This window comes from Dermochelys coriacea, chromosome 10, assembly GCF_009764565.3.
Source record: "Dermochelys coriacea isolate rDerCor1 chromosome 10, rDerCor1.pri.v4, whole genome shotgun sequence".
Lineage (NCBI taxonomy): Eukaryota > Metazoa > Chordata > Testudines > Dermochelyidae > Dermochelys > Dermochelys coriacea.
The window spans coordinates 23,211,884-23,232,959 of record NC_050077.1 but is presented as its reverse complement, the minus strand read 5'-3'; the positions used below and the strand labels follow the sequence as shown (position 1 = coordinate 23,232,959).

Below are 21,076 nucleotides of genomic sequence, written 5' to 3'. Positions count from 1 at the left end.
TATTATATGATACCTAGCACTTATGCAAAACATCATTTATCTTAGTGATTTATTAATGGTTACATCTCCCCTCTGTGAAATAACACATGCAAAGCTGAGAGAATTTATTTCATGTCAATTTATTTTAAAACATTAAAATTTGGGCCTAAATTGAACAGTGCCTCTTCTAGTATTTAGTTCATTGCCACATCAATGTACATGTAGCTGGAGGAAAAGAACGCTGGCTTGGAACTAAATCAAGCGTTCTATTTCCAAGAAGGCACTGAAAAGCAGAGTGACTGTACTAGATTGTGTAAGTCCATGATACACTGATAAAGAGTGAAGGGCTGCTCTTCCCAAGGCCCCTTTGGATGTATAATGCACTATTAGTGCTAACTTTCATTCTCTAAAGCCCAATGTTGGAAACAAGCTTAACCAAACAAGCAGATCTTGTGCAGTTGGCCAGTTTTTGCAAACAGCCATCCCTTCCAGGAATGGTCATAGTTAAAGCTCCATGTTTGTCACCAAGGTCATGGATTCTGTGACTTTCCGTGACCTCCCTGACATCTGCAGAGGCCTGTGTGCCTGTTCCGGGGGCCAATTGAGCAGCTCAGGCAGACCCTGGGCCAGGCATACCAACTGCTGCTCAGGAAGTCTTAGGCACCCCCACTCCCCAGCAGGAGTAGTTTGGGTGTGGGGGGGACTCAGGGCTGGAGGTTGGGGTCTGGGGCGGTACTTACTGGGGGTGGGGGGTGTCCCCGGAAGGGCAACAGCAACTCCCCTCCCTCAGCTCCTACCTCCACCTGCAGGCACCACTCCCGCAGCTCCCATTAGCTGCAGTCCCCAGCCAATGGGAGTTACAGAACTGGGGCTTGGGGCAGTGCGGAGGCCCCTGAGCTGCAATGCCCCCCCGTCCCTCCAAGCAGCCGCGTCCCCTGCCTAGCACCCACAGTGTCCCTGGGCTGCGACTCCCTTGCCTCACCACCGTAGTCAAGTATCTTGTATCTAATTATGGGCTTGTTTGTTGCAGGTCTAGCATCTATTCCTTGACCATAGTTTCTTTCCCCAGTCAGGTGCCTCCTTCAGGATGCGGCGAGTTCCACTCTTAAGACAACATTTTCCAGGTAAAGTTTTTTAGTACTCTTCATTCCATGCTTACTCCTTATGAGACTTATTTTGGAATCTACCTGCTCATCTTGGCCAATACTCAACTGTGATATTTTAAGATGGATACACTTGGAGAAAAGCAAATGTTTCGCTGTCGTTCTCATGATCACTTTTAGAGCTGGTCAAATTTTTTTTTGATGGAACACTTTTCCATCAGGAAATACGATGTCTTCAAAATCGAATCTTTCCAGGGGAACATCTCAATTTTGATTAAATTTAGTTTAGAAAAACATCTAAAAATTAAATTGCCTGTAAAATGGAAATTCTGGTTCCTGTACAGTTCTAGTCACTTGTTCTGATTTTTTTCCAAGTTTTGTGTAGAGATTTACTATGGAAACTCACAAGTGATTGATTGTCTCCTTCTTTAATGGAGACCTTTTCTCTGAAACAAAAACTTGTGGTAGATTCTCTTTTCATCTGCTTACCGGAGCTAGTCCCCCTTTTTTATGTCAGTACCGCTGTCGCATACAAATGCTCCAAGCTAGAAATCACTAAAACAAATCCTCAAAGACCATACAACTGTCAAAGTAATGAAAACTGTGCATCAAGAAATCACATTAAACAAACATAGGTCTGTATTCTCCACATATTGCGCACAGCTCACTTAATGTAAATAGAGTTATGCATGCTCAACAAAGACAATGTGCTTTTGATTTTTATACAGGAGTCTTATCTATCCAAACCCCAATTATCTGAAACTCCCTGTTAACCACACACAGACTGTCCTCTGGTGGGAAGGGAATTATTTACCAATAATACCTCTGATTTTGATAAACCCTATTCATTCCAAGTATTTTTGATCTCCTGTAGGATTAGGATGATATTTTATTACACCTGGAGATTTGTGTGTTTCTTTTAACATACCATACATTTTAAGGTGTCCAAGCTTTAGTTGGTGTTGCACTTTAATTGATTCATTTAAATTATTCATTTCAGATTTGAAAGGCTGTAAAGTAAAAATATTATTCTTACCCAAAAGACATCACTATGGGTCTTGTGTGTGTGTGTGTGTGTATATATATATATATATATATATATATACACACAGAGAGAGAGAGAGAGAGAGAGAGAGAGAGAGAGAGAGAATGGTTTAATTCTGCCAAATCAAAGCTCCAAAGAACGGGGCAGACCTAATTTGGCTCCCTAACTTCTAGCTGTCCTGAAATTTCCTGCGATCCTGTACACTTGCAGTGGTTTCTACACAGAACTGCCTCCTCAGTAAACATGGTTCTTTCTATTTATGTGGAAAATGAGAGCTCCAGAACTGCTTCCAAGAGCAACGAGAACATGGTATAATCCCATGCCAGAATTAGATTTTCATTAAAGCCTGCCAGGAGGTTTTCATTAAAAAGAAGCTGGCACTATGTAAGCAGATGGAGTAATCTCTTACCATATACATTTTTTTGAGAATACTTTCACAGACCTGTGTGTGTGTATTACTCTTTATGTTTTTGTTCTAACTGGACTATGCTCAGCAATAACACATTAATCTTACCAAAATAAAATACACCAACAAAAAGAAAAGAAAAAGATAATTCCAGCATTATCTTTCCCGGCACCTTCAAAAATGAAACCACCAAATCCTGAACATTATAAACTTAGGAGAGTCATTGATATCCTGTATCCAGCACAACATCCAGACAAGTATACTATAGACTTCTTCCAAAGCATTGGTAAGAATCTGGGTCAGAAGTTTACTGTACAAGCGACAGGCATGAGTGTGATGACCCAGTAGCTACTCACGTGAGTAGCCTCACTGAAGTCAACGGGAGAACTTATGTGAGTAACTGCTGAGCAGTGTGAGTAAGGGGTTCACAAATTGGTCTAATGCATTTTAGCAGTCTTGACTGTAGCTACAAAACGTCAATAGGACTCAAGCACTTAAGTACTTTGCTGAATACAGATGGATTTACGCACAATACTTAAATGCTCTCCTAACTGGGGCATGTGAGTGGCCATTTTTTATTCTCAGAGGTGCTGCAGTCAGTGAGAAGGAGATACACCCATCTACACACACTGTGCTCTCTCTTCCAAGCTTTATTGTGTCTCTTCCTTGTTGCTATTTCCTTTATTGTAATACTAGTTATTTTAGACTGAATAATACACTTATTTTGCTCTTTGTAAAGGGACACATAACAAATAATGGGTAACATTTATAAATCCTGTAGGAGTTTAAACTCCACTGTCCTTCTATAGGACTGTGGTTCCTAAGTCTTTGAGACACTTTTGAAACTTTTACCCAGTTTCAATTCTAAACTAATGCAATAACTAAAGGACCTGATCCAAAGCCCATTGAAATCAATGGAAAAATTGCCACAGATTTCAATGGGCTTTGGATCAGGGCCTAATACCTAGGACTTGTAACTTTTCTTCTATCTTTAATATCGGTATCCCACTATCTTAACTTTAACTACATGTACTATATAGGCCCCAATTTAGCAAAGCACTTAAGCATGTGTTTAATCCCACCCCTACTTGGCAAGTACATAACAGTTTTAAGACGGTGCTGAAGTCCTATTGACTTCATTGGGATTTGCACACCCTGAAATACCTTGCTGAATCAGGGCATTAGTTCTTTGACGAACACGGTATGGGAGCGCACACAGGCTTAACATTAAGCATATGTTTAAATGCTAAATCTTATTATGGCCCTGATTTAGCTGACTGGAAATGTGTGACAACTAAAGAAAGGTCAGACAGAGAAGGAAAGGGATGAAAGTGTCCAATCAAAGTAAGAAAGAATTGCTGATGACTGGGGTCTAAAGAAAGCACGTCAGGAGATTGGGAAAAATGCCCCAAGCAATGATAATGTAGGGGCGTCAACAGACCAACTCCACTTCATTTCAGCACTCATCTTCAATTCAAGGAAGTTATATTTTTCTAACACATGTTCAATTTAAGAAAGAAATCTAAGACACCTTCAGTTTTCAATAGTAAGTAAGTAAAATGAAGAGGGAACTATGTAATTCAGAAGCAGCGTGCTAATAATATCAGATAAAAGGAAACCATACTTGCATAAAACCCATACACTAATAATCAAGCTGAACCCCCTGTGACTTTATAAGCTCTGGTAGTTGGCAGCAAATAAGGTATTAAGCTTTAAACAGAGTAAGTGCTTGTATTTAATGTCAACAAAAATACTTTTATCTGGAAAAAACTAAACGCCTCTTCAGTTCATAGTTTATTACATTACTTCCCAATTTCAAATACATGCTTATATTTATGTTGTCAAAGAGGGGGAAATACTGTTTATGTTTTTGCTAGAATTACAAAATTTCTTGAGGTGGTGTGTAAGAGGAAAAACAAATCATTTTTAATGCTGAGTGAAGGGTCCTCAGTAAGGTTTCAGCTTAACTGACTACCCCATCTCAATACCACCTAACATCAAGGTTAAAAAAGACCATTGCATCCTGTAGTGAAGCAGTGAAAGAATATTTGAATATTTCTGGGCCAAGTTCAGTGCTGATTTATAACACTCGCAATACTGTTGAATTCACAATGGATGTGTCAATGGAGAGGGAGAATGGTTCATTGGTTTGGGTGTTAACCTAGGACTTCTGAAGAGCTGGAGTCAAATCCCTGCTTTATCACAGACTTCCTGTGTAACCTCTGGCAAGTCATTTAGGCTCTCTCTGCCTCCATTTCTCATCTGTAAAATGTGGATAATAATAATTCCCTAACTCACAGTTGTGAGGATAAATACACTGAAGATTGTCCTCCCATCACTATGGTAATGGGAGTCATGTAAGTACCTAAGATAGATAAATATTAGAGCTTTACACATGTATATGATTAATTTCTAACTAAGTAAAATAGGAAAACCACTCATAAAACTTCTAGAGGATAATGGAATCATGAGCAATAAGGATTGGTGGAGAAGGGAAAGCAATAGATGGATTTGGGTATTGCCAACATGTTTCCAGAAAACTTTTTCTCAACTAGTGCTGGTTGAAAAATTTGGCTCTTTTCTTGTGGAAAATTCTGACTATGTTGAAAAACTGAAAATTCTCATCTAAAACCAAAAGTTTTCAGCCAAAAAGTGTATGGTTTTCACAAAACATAGGTACTTTTTCATGGAAAAATTCATTCATTTAAAAAAAAAAAAGTCTGATAAAATACAGTTTAGACAAAAAATTTCAGCCAGTCCAACTCATAACATTAATTCAAATGGCCTGGGATACAAATGTGATTCAGACTAAAAACCAGCAGGACAGTAAATACAGGTTAATAATTTACACCAAAGCTTGAAGGAGATGCCTAGCGAGGTGCCATAGGGATCACTGTTAGGCTCAGTCTCATTTAGTATTTTCATTAAAGATCTAGGAGAGGGAGTAAGAGTAAAGAAATTTGCAGATATTCAGCTGGGCGGAGCTGTGAACCCGAATGAGTACAGCGGAATAATACAAAGGTGCCTGAAAATAACAAAATGTGATTCCACTTGGAAAAATCAGATTAATCTCTGTTCAGGGGAGAATAATCCAACCCACCAATATTCAATGGGAAGGAGAAACTTAGGAAGTATTAATGCCTAGAGACTTGGAAGTGGGAACAGAGAGCAAATGAAACATAACTTTACAACACAGTAGGGTAGTAAAAAAAAGCTAATGCAATTTTAGGTGGCATATGTAAAAGCTGGGGTAAAGGTCCCTCTCTTAAACAGCTGGAATGCACAAACACCTGGAATATTGTAGTCATTTCAGGGCACGGCATTGCCAGGAGATATTGACAAACTCCAAGGAGTTTACAGAAAAGCAACAAAACTGGCTGATGTCTGGGAGAAGGAGATGGCTTACAATGGAAGATTTTAAAAGCAATCATTTTGCTAAGTGACAGCTAAGGGAAGGCATGATAACTGTCAACGAATTGGGGATCATGTAAACATCAAGCAAGGAGAGGAATTATTTAGATCTATACAAAAGTAGTCCACCTAAGGTCTGCAAATACTGCTCGCCAGTAGGCTCCATTAAAGTGTGAAACAGTCTCCCCTGGGAAGTGGCAGAAGCCCAATCACCTGGGATATTTAAAACTAGACTGGACAAAACAGCAGTAGATGTTTAGTGGGGTGCAGTCCTGGCTTGGCATTGAGAGGGACATGGTGACCTAACAGACTTGTTCCATTTCTGTCTTCTAAGCATTCAGGGTATGTGACGTTTTCTGTTCATAACTGAGGCCAACTGTACACTAAGAGTAAGTACTGACAGGTCCAGGAGGTAAGGAACAGTCGTAGCTGCTAAAAGCAAAGCAATCTATACTATCTCCCCATCATCTTTTCTTTTCCAACACTTACGTTACCGGGAAGGATTCAGCTTTGCTCCCTAGAGTCAAAAGCCGTGAGTCCAACTCACAGCACACAAGCGTCCACACTATAGACACCACCCAAACTGGTACTAATTAGCAACTTTTCTGAACACTTTAGGAGTGAGGCCAAGGAATGAATGGGAATGGAGAACAAACTAACCTCTTGATCCTAGAGGTCACCCATCCAGGTCAGAGCTAGGGGTGGAGGGAGCTAACTGTGCCACTGCCCATGCTGCACCACTTTGGTGAATAGAGGGCTGCGTTCTCAAGGGCTTACACTCCGGTACCACAACGTTAATGGAGGCCACTGCAGAAGCTGCATCAGAGTCTCACGGCAAGCGTCTCTGAAAGTGACAGTTGCTTCTCTCCTTTCTTTGATTTTTTTTTTATTCTGTGCTTGTTTCATTAACGGTCCATTAGCTAATCTCCATCCACATTGAAATTCAATCCATTCTCATAATGGCATTTTAAAAACCCTCAGCTTCCTGGGAAGTGACACAATTTCCCCCTCCTCCTTCGCACTCTTCACTGATTTGCGGGATTTTCCTCTATTTATTTATTCTTGTTTTTGTTTCCTGAATGAAATGCATAATCTTGCTTCATTCAGAGCCAGACAATAGGGAGACAAATAAGCAACACATGGATGCCAAGAAATAAGTCTCCCAGACAACACCATGGCCATTCCCATAACTCTCTTCCTAGCCCAGAGGATATATTTTATTTGTTGGAATGAGGTGAATGAAAAACAGAAAAAGGGGGCTGGGGGAATAATACAGGTCTCATTTCAAACTTCTTGTCACACAGAAGGAGTCCCATGGAACAGTGAAAACAGCTGACAACCAATTGTCTCCAATGTTGGGACATGCATATTATGAATAATTTAACTCTCTTTTGGGCATTTGAACAGACAACAGCTACTTGTGCTAATCTTAGCAATTTACAAAACAAGCCTCCCATACAAGAAGTCAGCTTTTTGGAGACACACATGACACTCAACGGCTACTGGGGAAACTATTATTATTATCATTCCCTTGGGGACACTTTCTCCTAGATTCTGCATTTTAAAAAGACTCCATACCTTATTTGAAATAGCTTCTTGAGTCCAATGTGGCAGTATTATGACATTTTCCAAACAACACAGAGTCTCATAATCTGTTCTTAAATGCCATCACACATTCCCTCTGCAAGGTCCAACACATATAAAATTAATCACTCATTTACTAGGAGAGGTTACTTTTATAGCTCCGCTAGTCACATTTCGCTCCCGGCTGTTCAGCTAAAGGGGCAGCCAAACTACCCAATACTCAGAGAACGTTCTATCATGCCAAACAAAGATCCAGGCAGTCCTCCTTCCTTCTCCCTAGCCTTATTCATACTCACTGGCCTTTGCTGGCCTGTGATTCAAGGGTCAAACAATTAGAGCCACCTAGTAGGCTAGGAGTAACTACTGAGATTGTAATTTAGCATGGTTGACTTGGAGTCCCCCTGTTCCAGTTGTGACTGTGACCTCTCTCCCCAACCCTATCCCTTAACCCCAAGTCTCATGCCACACTGAACAAATACCTATACTCATCCTTTGAGCTCATTAACCATTGACCAGAACTAATTATTGCCTGAGAGGTCCACACTCCCTCACTGGAGACAAGAGAGTTTTGCTTGAAGTGTGCTAGACTGGCTTGAGCGGATTAAGGCCCCATGGAAGTGGGCCCAGTCCTGTCAGGCATCAAGCACCCGCAGCTCTCATTGAAATCCATGCTTTACAGTATTGGACTGACAGGGCCGAATTCTCCACTCACTCTGTGCTGATGTAAATCTGGAGTGGCTCTTTTACACCAGCACAGCTGAGAGCAGGATGTGATCCATAATATTTATGGTAATTGAAACGTAAGTAACGGGTCAGATTAACCACCCTCCTTGGACTTCAAGCATGGACAGTGCCTACGGACAACGCCCTATATCCCTGACCGGGGCCCCTCCGGATTATTGCAACAACAAATCACACAGACCTTAGGCTAAACTCCCATTGACCTCAAGGATCAAGCCCTTCACAACACTACTTTATCACCCTAGTCCCTATGTTACACAATTAGACTGAATAATGAACAGAGCAAGAGAGTGAAGCCATCCTCTCCCTGCCCCCCCCAAAACAAAGATGTATGACAGCAAATGGTGAGAGGAGGCTCCCAAGACATCCTTTGCATTTAACAAATCTGTTTACAGGGATCTTTCATCTCAATTCTGGAGGCTAGAAGAGAATCTCAACACAAGATCATGCCAGCAGTACTCAAACCCATCAGCCTGTGCTTTATGACAATGCTAACTGCTAATCCAAACACTCCACTTTGGGTCCTCAGCTATATACCATGTGAAAGTGTCACTCTCCTATTTTATTAAAATTAATACAGAGTAATGAAACTCTGAGACATTTAAAATTATTACATATAAAGTAGCACCTCATACATTTTTCCAGCTTTTTAAAATGGTTAGTTAAATAGATATTTATTTTGGAAAGAATTAAGAATAAATAAATGAATAAATTTTTACATCCTAAACACTGAACTGATTTGAAAGGTAGCTACAGTACACCATTCTCTCTCCTCTCTGCCTCCCCAAAGAGTTCTCATAGGGACAAATTGAGCCAAATCTCAACTCTGATGTAGCTCAAATGAATGCAAGAGTTATGCCAGGGATTAATTAGGCCAAAATCTATTCAGCATATTAAATAAATAGATACTCATCATTTTCCAGCTGTGTGATATAGGAAACCAGATATTTTGCAACTAGTAAAAGAAATTGTGGTCACCTTTACACTATTGCTTTAAAGTGATTTAGCATGATCTCACCCAGCAATTGTAATATGATTACATTAGAGCTATAATTATGAATAGATATTAGAGTCTTTCCTGTTACATCTCATGAATAATTCTGGAACAATTTTAAAAGTATTTATCATGACCCTGAACACTGTATATGCTCTGATGAAAACAAACATTAAGCACTGGGCAACTACACTGCAAGAAACAACCACTATTTCATCCTATATATGAGCAAGCTTTACAATGGCACTCACCACCATAGTATTCGAGCCCTTCACTAATGCTAGCTATAATTAATTCTCCAGGGGACTAAGGGAGGGAAATATTATGAGCCTTATTTTACAGATGGATAATTGAGACACAGAAAGCTTGAGTAACTTGCCCAAAGCTACAAAGGAAACCTGTGACAGGGTAGAAACAGAATCCGGCAAAAAGTCAGCAGGTTAATAATGGGTAGATTTGAGCAGCCGTCAGGAGTAGCGATTTTCTTTATTTAAAAAAAAATACTTTCAAATTATTTGGAACCATGTGTGCAAAAACTGACACACATCCATATAATCTTGTTGCTGTTACCCATATCCTCCTTCCTTCCCATTGTTTATTACGCTTTTTTGCTATACCTTGTTTCAATTTAGATTGAAAGTTTTCCAGGGGCAGTGATCACGTTTTCCTCTGTTTGTATAGTACCTAGCACAATGGAGCCCTGATTCTGCCTGGGACCTCTCAATGCTTACCACAATCCTAATCTTAATAAATAAGAAGATCATCCTATGCCTCTTGAATCCCCGATGAGTTCACACCCTTCCTACTGAGGCTTTGTTCCTATGGAACGATTAAAAGGGACAACAACATTAGGATATTAACCTGCCTTTCTGGGAGTCATGGACTACTTGTGTGAAACACATCATAGCACCAAATGGTTGGTTATTCCACTAAAGAAGATGAGGTGGATGTTGTATAAAGAAGGCTTACCTCAAAACTCATGCTGTGTGCTAAGCAGAGCTTCCGCACCAGTTTAGCCACCTCTTCTCCTGTGGACGGCCTCTCATTTTCTTCCCTTTCATATAGCATATTACTCACATAGAGATCACTGGAGTCCACTGGAAACACATGGAAAAAAACCAACTATGCAGCAGTCGATATTTTCTGTGGCCAACACTAAATCCCAGGGAATCTTATGCTCTGAGGCTATGTGTTCACTGCCAAAAAATGTGTGTTTTTACTGCGGGATAATTAATATGTATGTAAAATCCTAGTGTAGACAAGGCACTGTAGTTTTGCAAGTTAAATAAATAAGGTCAACCATAGACAGGGATATAGCGCTGATCTTGCCCAGCTACCTCACATTAAAAACTGCCATGCTTTGTCTCCACTAGGATTTTACAGAGGACAGCTAACAAGTATTATTTAAACCACAATTAAAAACACACCTTTTTTGGCAGTGAGGACAACACTTACAGCTTCAGTTCAGCAAAATTCTAAAATATATGCTAAATTGAAGTCAACAGATGTGCTTGCATGCTTAAAAGTAAGCATGTGTTTAAGTACACTGCCTAAAGGAGCATGTAACCTGCAAGGAAAAGTCATAGAAAGACATGGAACAAAGAAGACACACATGAAACAAAAACCAATCACATACTCTCCTTCCCACACCTTGCCTGCCTGTTTTCATCACTCCCCATCTACTTATATCTTGTTACTGGCCCGATCCTCCATTTCTGAACTCCCAGTCAACTCAACTGGAATGTTGGATGCCAAAGAAACATGTTTGGTCTCTTACTATAAACTCTTAGGGGCCTTGTCTTCTTACGTTAGCATATGTATATGAATATTCTGAGAAATTAGGATTTATTTTAAAAGAGAATAATTTACAGGGAAATATACACCAGTAAAATAAAAAGTTTCACCATTTAAGTCTCCACTCCTTACTTAGGCAAACTTCCCACTGACTTCACTGGATTCGTTCTGCTAATGAAGACAGGCCCAGGAAGATGAGGAAATGGATGGAAACAGGGGCTCTACTTGGCATATTCCTTTGAAGTTCATTGGAATTTCTGATATTTTAGGCACCATACACTGGGGAAAGCTAAGCATCACACTCTGCCACTGCAGGGGGGATATGTGCATTGGGGAGGGCCTGAATCAGTGCTACAGGTCCAGGGTTAGGAAAGATACAGAACAGGAGCCAGCCATGGAGGAAGTCAGATCCGCGAGCTCTCATTTGTGGATACCAGCCTCACCATTTTTGGAGACTCACTTTCTTCCAGGTCTATAGAACCTCAGGGCCCCTGTCTCCCAGAGCAGGCCATGGGCAACAGCCCAAGATCCACAGATATAGTCTCCCGTTCCATGTCTTTTAACACGTGAAAGGAAAGATCTGGTAAAAAGGGAGTTCCTACAGGCAGACTAAAGGGCAAGAGGCAGCCCATATACTTTTTTTTCCACCTCTCCCCAGGAAATCACTTTAATTTGCTGTTACTGGAAATATCAAGTAACCTGTTTTGTACAGCATCTCTGCTTCCACTTGAAGAAATTTCAGTGAGGACTGTGTCTGTGTCTTTGCCCCACTGCCCTTCCTAGAGAAAGGTGTAACAAGACTGGATTCAGTGCATTTGGCCTCTGCCAGGATTCCATCCTTAAAGCTCTGAGCGCATTCCAGTTTGGAGGACAGGATCTGCTGCTGCGACTGAGAGAAACAAACATTTCAGAAAAACTCTTTGCAACCTGTGTCCATTCACACAATCTCTTCTGGGAAACACAGACTTCACAGAGAACCCAAGCTCTGTGACATTCCTGTCTAGACCTGTTGTGATTCCTAGAGAAGGATACATTAATAAGGTCCCAATTTCCAACCTGCACTTCCCTTTTCTGAAATGGAATTCACACCAACTTTCATTATGAACTGGACTCATTTCATTTTATTCCACAAGGTACCAATTTTACCAGGTCTACTTTGCCAGCAAAGGTTTGAGTACAACAAAAAGCTATTCATGTCAAATAGCTGACAGCTGGCTCGTACACTAGGTGTGGTTGACTTATTTCTGTTACTAGTATTTGTAAAAAACAGACATGAACACTGATTGTGCTTGGGAAAGCCTTAAGTTTTTAAAACAACTTTTAGTGATTTTTCCAAAAACATGACATTTAGCTCACATACGCCTTTTTTTATCCACAGCTTTCTATTTTTCCCCTCCAATTTTAGTTTTAAACCACTTCTTTAAGCATCATACATTTGGAGGGGTGGAGGATTAGCTAACCCATGAGTTTTAACCAATCCAGTCCCTCCATACATTGCTGACTGCTAATTAGTTATGTGATTAATGACTCAGTAAAAGAAGATCAATAAAACACATGTATTCATTGCCAGAAGAGCTCAGAATCTGTTTTAAAACTGTCTGCTACTCAAGTTATTTAAGTGTTGCCATTCCAAAGGACCATTCTCAACCGCATAGAGATAGAATGTAGTCAAAAAGCCAGGTGGATGTAGTGACTGAATCAGGAGTCCAGAAGACCCTTATTATACTCACCACACAGGGGGAATGGTGTGTTATGAATGAGAATTAAAGTTGCATGAGCATATAGGAACATGCTGTATGTCACATAATGTTCATCAAATACAACAGCAAATCTCAGCAAAAACAAAGGAAACTATAAACCTAATGACTATCTAACATGGTTTTATTTCTGAGGATTTAAGGAGGGATGGACATACATAAAGTGTAATTGGGCCTGAGTAACTTTTATTTCAATAATCAGAAACATTTTGATTAGCAGAACAACACATCACTAAATATATTTGACATCAGGATGTGGTTATAAATACTCAGCAGGCCTGGCACTTTTTAATCACTTCAGGAAAATAGCAAAGACTCCTGTTAGGACCACAACCAATCCTCCAATACGTACCAGCATATCAGGCAGAGCTATGGACTGCAGGGAAATAAAACCTGAATACCGGTGAGAACACAGGTTTAAGTCTTTTGTCTTCAAAATAAGAGGGCCTTTCCGCTGATATTTGGTTGGGCATTTTCCCAGAATATCCATCTAGTAACAAACATACAAAACCAATAAAGCTACCTATCTATGTATACTCACACACAATACAAACAGACTATATCAATCATTATGACTGTTAACTATAATTGCTTTCCTCAAGTAGCAAAGGCTCAGGGAACTGAACTGTCCCTTGCAATGCATTAGCTTTGCCACAGATACCATGGGCAGGCACATAGGCATTTAAAATTGTGAGAAGATCTTGCATTTTAAAAGTCGGATTGGAGGGTTTAACTTCAATCTGAAAGATTTTTAATTACATAATTGCTTAAACACATATTATATATTGCTCCACTTGTTTTGTACCTTAAGCCCTGATTCAGAAAAACATTCCCACTCAGGACATGACTTAACCCAGAGGTGGGCAAACTATGGCCCGTGGGCCACATCTGGCCTGCAAGTCCCTCCTGCCTGGCCCCTGAGGTCCTGGCCTGGGAGGCTAGCCCCCGGACCCTCCTATGCTGTCCCCCCTCCCCGCAGCCTCAGCATGCCATGCCGCCGGCGCAATGCTCTGGGCGGCCGGGCAGCGCAGTTGCAGAGGCGCAGCCTGACCCGGTGCTCTGGGCAGCGTGGATGTAGTGCTGCCTGCCACCGGTGCTCCAGGCAGCGCGGTAAGGGGGCAGGGAGCAGGGGGGTTGGATAGAGGCAGGGGAATTCAGGGTCATGGTCAGGGGGCAGGGATGTGGATAGGGATCAGGACAGTTAGAGGGCGGGGAACAGGTGGGGTTGGATGAGGCAGGGGTCCTGGGGGGCAGTCAGGAATGGGGGGGTTGGATGGGGTGGCAGGGGACAGTCAGGGGTGGGGGGTTCAGGGGCAGTCAGGGGACAGGGGCTGGTGGATGGGGCAGGAGTCCTGGGGGAGCCGTGAGGGGGTGAGAAGCAGGGCGGTTGGATAGGAGGCAGGGGCTTTGGCCTTCCCTAACCGACCCTCCATACAATTTTTGAAACCTGATGTGGCCCTCAGGCCAAAAAGTTTGCCTGCCCCTGACTTAGCCACATGTTCAATATTAGGCACATGCTTAAGTGCCATTGAGACTTCATATGGCTGTATTGCACTCATACAAACCCACTGACTTCAATGAGTTACTCCAGATTTACCTTAGTGCAACACAGCAGAATTTGACCTTATGTTTTCAAACATAGTGTTCAAATAATGCTCAGCTAAGAGCCTTGAAACCTGATTTCGCAGCCTCTTGAAGTCAATGACAGAGCTCCTGTTGATTTCAGTGGGTGCAGAATCAGGCCCTTGGTGAGGGAAGTCTGCACTTCACCCACAGAATAGGTACAGCACAAATCTCCTTCCACAACTCTACCCTGCTCTGCTCTGGAGCAAAAAGGAGCCACCTTCCGGGGTAGCAGAGTAATAGTTGAGCCAGCTCTGCTTAGACTTCCAACAAGAATGCCGAAAAGAGCCAGTTTTATGATGTGTCCACTTAGAAACATAGTGAGACCATCAGAGGTTGCTGACTGGCCATGAAGCAGCAACAACTTTTGGTCATTTTAAAAGGAGATAGTTAAAAGCCAGCAGCGCTCACCTCTTCAACAGTTCCACCGCCAGCGGCTGCAGGTGACGTCTGAAGAACGCTGAGAATGCCCCGCTTGATGTTCAGCACCCAGGTCTGTTCGTACTGCTGGGGGCAGATCTTCAGAATTTTCCCATCATGGAAAGAAAATTGAAGTGGATGCTGCTCTAGTACTTCCCTGCAACAAAGGAGTTCACAGCTGCTAGGTTCAGACACTGGCTGCAATGGGAATTTGAGAGCTTTCATGGATGCAGACATTTTGACTTGGTAGCATCCCTCCAATGGGCCTGGCTCACTCTGTCACATACCCCCACACTTTATAACAGCCCCTCTTATTTTACTTCATCTAGTACCCTACAAGTCTTCTAAAAAAACAACTATCAAGCAAATTGCTGTGAAGCACAGCCCAGTCCACTTAATTGTGACATAATCAGGACAGCTCCCAAGGAACCCATTTAAGGCTAAGTATACTTAATGGCAACAGTTCTTGCTGAATGGAAGACAGTAATACCACTTAATGGTGAAGATTTGTGGAAATTCAGTGAATCTTGGGCCATGCATGATGTGTGTGTCAGTTACATACTGTCCCTCTGATACCTTGCTGCCCTTCGATAGCTGTAGGACATGCAGAAAGGGGAGGAATGGCTTCCCAACAGTCTTGTTGTTAATGGCTCCTTCCATGATGCCTACATATGCCTGGCCACCATAACAGGGGTCATATATATCTGTCCTTGCTGCCAGTGTGGGACAGGCAACAAACTCAGTCCCTATCTCAGGGCTTGTCTACATTACCCGCAGGATCGACGGGCAGCGATTTATCACATCTAGTCTAGACATGATAAATCGACTGCCAAGTGCTCTCCCGTTGACTCCGGTACTCCACCGGAGCGAGAGGCACAAGCGGAGTTGATGAGGGAGAGTCAGCTGTCGACTCACCACAGTGACAACACCGCGGTGAGTAGATCTAAGTACATTGACTTCAGCTATGTTATTCATGTAGCTGAAGTTGCATAACTTAGATCGATCCCCCTCCCCCCAATGTAGACCAGGCCTCAGGGTAGGTAATGCTTCTGCCCAATTCCATGGCCATGAGGGGCTCTGTAGGCAGTGTCAGCATTAAAATGCTGACTTGTATTCATCAGGAATTCCTCTAAACAGGGAAGGAAAGGCCATCCACGTGCAGGGGTGCAACAGCACCCCCTGACTTAATTCCATCATAGACAGGGTTTACCGTTTTGTTCAATGACTTTCAGCACTCCCCATTACAAAATTCTTCCAACACCACTGTCCATGGATGATGACAGGTTTCAGAGTAGCAGCCGTGTTAGTCTGTATTCGCAAAAGGAAAAGGAGTACTTGTAGCACCTTAGAGACTAACAAATTTATTTGAGCATAAGCTTTCGTGAGCTACAGCTCACTTCATCGGATGCATTCGGCGGAAAATAAAAATCTCCCCACTGTATTTTCCACCGAATGCATCCAATGAAGTGAGCTGTAGCTCACGAAAGCTTATGCTCAATTAAATTTGTTAGTCTCTAAGGTGCCACAAGTACTCCTTTTCTTTTTGTCCGAGGATGTGTCCCAGTGAAGAGGGTTCTACTGTACTCCTATCAAAAGGATTGCTCCTATTATGGGCGAATCAGTGGAAGACACACATTTCATTTGCTCCCTTCCTACCGAATGAACCACTCTCCCCATCACTGAGAGCAAAAAGTCACCTCAGAGAAAAATGAAAAGGAGTACTTGTGGCACCTTAGAGACTAACAAATTTATTAGAGCATAAGCTTTCGTGAGCTACAGCTCACTTCATCGGATGCATTTGGTGGAAAAAACAGAGGAGAGATTTATATACACACACACAGAGAACATGAAACAATGGGTTTATCATACACACTGTAAGGAAAGTGATCACTTAAGATAAGCCATCACCAACAGCAGGGGGGGGAAGGAGGAAAACCTTTCATGGTGACAAGCAGGTAGGCTAATTCCAGCAGTTAACAAGAATATCAGAGGAACAGTGGGGGGTGGGTGGGGAGGGAGAAATACCATGGGGAAATAGTTTTACTTTGTGTAATGACTCATCCGTTCCCAGTCTCTATTCAAGCCTAAGTTAATTGTATCCAGTTTGCAAATTAATTCCAATTCAGCAGTCTCTCGTTGGAGTCTGTTTTTGAAGCTTTTTTGTTGAAGTATAGCCACTCTTAGGTCTGTGATCGAGTGACCAGAGAGATTGAAGTGTTCTCCAACTGGTTTTTGAATGTTATAATTCTTGACGTCTGATTTGTGTCCATTCATTCTTTACGTAGAGACTGTCCAGTTTGGCCAATGTACATGGCAGAGGGGGCATTGCTGGCACATGATGGCATATATCACATTGGTAGATGCGCAGGTGAACGAGCCTCTGATAGTGTGGCTGATGTGATTAGGCCCTATGATGGTATCCCCTGAATAGATATGTGGACAGAGTTGGCAATGGGCTTTGTTGCAAGGATAGGTTCCTGGGTTAGTGGTTCTGTTGTGTGGTGTGTGGTTGCTGGTGAGTATTTGCTTCAGATTGGGGGGCTGTCTGTAAGCAAGGACTGGTCTGTCTCCCAAGATCTGAGAGAGCGATGGCTCGTCCTTCAGGATAGGTTGTAGATCCTTGATGATGCGTTGGAGGGGTTTTAGTTGGGGGCTAAAGGTGATGGCTAGTGGCGTTCTGTTGTTTTCTTTGTTGGGCCTGTCCTGTAGTAGGTGACTTCTGGGTACTCTTCTGGCTCTGTCAATCTGTTTCTTCACTTCAGCAGGTGGGTACTGTAGTTGTAGGAATGCATGATAGAGATCTTGTAGGTGTTTGTCTCTGTCTGAGGGGTTGGAGCAAATGCGGTTATATCGTAGCGCTTGGCTGTAGACAATGGATCGAGTGGTATGATCTGGATGAAAGCTAGAGGCATGTAGGTAGGAATAGCGGTCAGTAGGTTTCCGATATAGGGTGGTGTTTATGTGACCATCGCTTATTAGCACCGTAGTGTCCAGGAAGTGGATCTCTTGTGTGGACTGGTCCAGGCTGAGGTTGATGGTGGGATGGAAATTGTTGAAATCATGGTGGAATTCCTCAAGAGCTTCTTTTCCATGGGTCCAGATGATGAAAATGTCATCAATGTAGCGCAAGTAGAGTAGGGGCATTAGGGAACGAGAGCTGAGGAAGCGTTGTTCTAAGTCAGCCATAAAAATGTTGGCATACTGTGGGGCCATGCGGGTACCCATCGCAGTGCCGCTGATTTGAAGGTATACATTGTCACCAAATGTGAAATAGTTATGGGTCAGGACAAAGTCACAAAGTTCTGCCACCAGGTTAGCCGTGACAGTATCGGGGATACTGTTCCTGACGGCTTGTAGTCCATCTTTGTGTGGAATGTTGGTGTAGAGGGCTTCTACATCCATAGTGGCTAGGATGGTGTTTTTAGGAAGATCACCAATGGACTGTAGTTTCCTCAGGAAATCGGTGGTGTCTCGAAGATAGCTGGGAGTGCTGGTAACGAAGGGCCTGAGGAGGGAGTCTACATAGCCAGACAATCCTGCTGTCAGAAAACCTGGTGGCAGAACTTTGTGACTTTGTCCTGACCCATAACTATTTCACATTTGGTGACAATGTATACCTTCAAATCAGCGGCACTGCGATGGGTACCCGCATGGCCCCACAGTATGCCAACATTTTTATGGCTGACTTAGAACAACGCTTCCTCAGCTCTCGTTCCCTAATGCCCCTACTCTACTTGCGCTACATTGATGACATCTTCATCATCTGGACCCATGGAAAAGAAGCTCTTGAGGAATTCCACCATGATTTCAACAATTTCCATCCCACCATCAACCTCAGCCTGGACCAGTCCACACAAGAGATCCACTTCCTGGACACTACGGTGCTAATAAGCGATGGTCACATAAACACCACCCTATATCGGAAACCTACTGACCGCTATTCCTACCTACATGCCTCTAGCTTTCATCCAGATCATACCACTCGATCCATTGTCTACAGCCAAGCGCTACGATATAACCGCATTTGCTCCAACCCCTCAGACAGAGACAAACACCTACAAGATCTCTATCATGCATTCCTACAACTACAGTACCCACCTGCTGAAGTGAAGAAACAGATTGACAGAGCCAGAAGAGTACCCAGAAGTCACCTACTACAGGACAGGCCCAACAAAGAAAACAACAGAACGCCACTAGCCATCACCTTTAGCCCCCAACTAAAACCCCTCCAACGCATCATCAAGGATCTACAACCTATCCTGAAGGACGAGCCATCGCTCTCTCAGATCTTGGGAGACAGACCAGTCCTTGCTTACAGACAGCCCCCCAATCTGAAGCAAATACTTACCAGCAACCACACACCACACAACAGAACCACTAACCCAGGAACCTATCCTTGCAACAAAGCCCGTTGCCAACTCTGTCCACATATCTATTCAGGGGATACCATCATAGGGCCTAATCACATCAGCCACACTATCAGAGGCTCGTTCACCTGCGCATCTACCAATGTGATATATGCCATCATGTGCCAGCAATGCCCCTCTGCCATGTACATTGGCCAAACTGGACAGTCTCTACGTAAAAGAATGAATGGACACAAATCAGACGTCAAGAATTATAACATTCAAAAACCAGTTGGAGAACACTTCAATCTCTCTGGTCACTCGATCACAGACCTAAGAGTGGCTATACTTCAACAAAAAAGCTTCAAAAACCAGACTCCAACGAGAGACTGCTGAATTGGAATTAATTTGCAAACTGGATACAATTAACTTAGGCTTGAATAGAGACTGGAAATGGATGAGTCATTACACAAAGTAAAACTATTTCCCCATGGTATTTCTCCCTCCCACCCCACCCCCCACTGTTCCTCTGATATTCTTGTTAACTGCTGGAATTAGCCTACCTGCTTGTCACCATGAAAGGTTTTCCTCCTTCCCCCCCCCTGCTGTTGGTGATGGCTTATCTTAAGTGATCACTTTCCTTACAGTGTGTATGATAAACCCATTGTTTCATGTTCTCTGTGTGTGTGTATATAAATCTCTCCTCTGTTTTTTCCACCAAATGCATCCGATGAAGTGAGCTGTAGCTCACGAAAGCTTATGCTCTAATAAATTTGTTAGTCTCTAAGGTGCCACAAGTACTCCTTTTCTTTTTGCGAATACAGACTAACACGGCTGCTACTCTGAAATCAGAGAAAAATGTCATTTGTGGAACAACATCCAGATCAAGTTCTCGCCAAGGGAGACATGGTTGTGTCTAGAGACAGGGTATTTCCCATGGATATGCCTCTGAGTCCCATTTGATTCAGTGGGAGTTGCATGCATGTATGGAGGCCTGGCTAAACCATAGTATAGATACACTAGGCTGAAGAGAATGCTAATAAGGTGTCACTGTTCTGAATAATTATTTTTAGTACCCAAGCTTCAGTTAATCCTTTTTTCAGCATTTCTGCCATTGTATTTTTGGCTTCTCTGCAGAGAATAATAGACACAACAGCTCTTATCTCTCCAGAAATCCCCACAGCCAGCATTCCAGAGGAAGGTGCATCTGTGCCTGAAACTATCTGAACTCCAGTATCAATGCTCATATTGTGGAACAAAAGCTTTTCCTAATGAATATTTTTAAAAGCAATGCATTTATTCAAAATGTGCTCTTTCTGACCCTTTGTATTGAACTAATTATATTTTTGTGGGCCTGGTACAGATCTCTGTGTTGTTTAAAGGCTGGGAATCCAAGCAGAGGGACAATACAGGGAGATTAGCCAGCTCAGCCTACCAGACAACAAAACAGCTTTTCTTGATGATGCAAGAAACATCAGCTCTCTGGGAAAATACCACCCCTCCAAGGCTTGTAAGGGTCTTATTGTATAGTCATCCCCACCCCATAAGTGTCTGTACATTAATTATCCAGAGGGCTGCCCAGTAACAGCATGCTATGAATGAGCTACTAAGAAACATACAAGGAACAAGCTGACATTTGGAAAATAATAAATATCCTTTAAATATTCTGGAAGGCTACAAAGCATATTTTCATCATACAAAATATAAACTACTCCAAGATTATACCTTAAGTGTCAGGTTTTCAAAACCTCAGCAGCCCAGGGCCTATATGTTCATGAAACTATCAAAACTGTGATCAAGATCAGGTATCACTACATGCAAGTAGCCAGTTAGGTGTCTGATGTTTTGCACAGCCAATTGTGGTAATCATCCA

The 21,076-nt window shown here is 42.5% G+C and overlaps 1 protein-coding gene across 4 annotated transcripts in view; it reads right to left on the bottom strand.

Annotated features, from left to right (window-relative positions):
* Positions 1 to 21,076, bottom strand: part of LOC119862732 — a 165,502-nt gene that overhangs the window by 131,279 nt on the left and 13,147 nt on the right. For all 4 annotated transcript variants that reach the window (XM_043493431.1, XM_038419951.2, XM_043493430.1 and 1 more), the window contains exons 5-8: positions 14,849 to 15,014; positions 13,167 to 13,304; positions 11,757 to 11,946; positions 10,233 to 10,360 (exon numbers count right to left, since the gene is read on the bottom strand). In XM_043493431.1, coding sequence (XP_043349366.1) covers positions 10,233 to 10,360; positions 11,757 to 11,946; positions 13,167 to 13,304; positions 14,849 to 15,014 — 622 coding nt within the window. The remainder of the gene's footprint in view (positions 1 to 10,232; positions 10,361 to 11,756; positions 11,947 to 13,166; positions 13,305 to 14,848; positions 15,015 to 21,076) is intronic.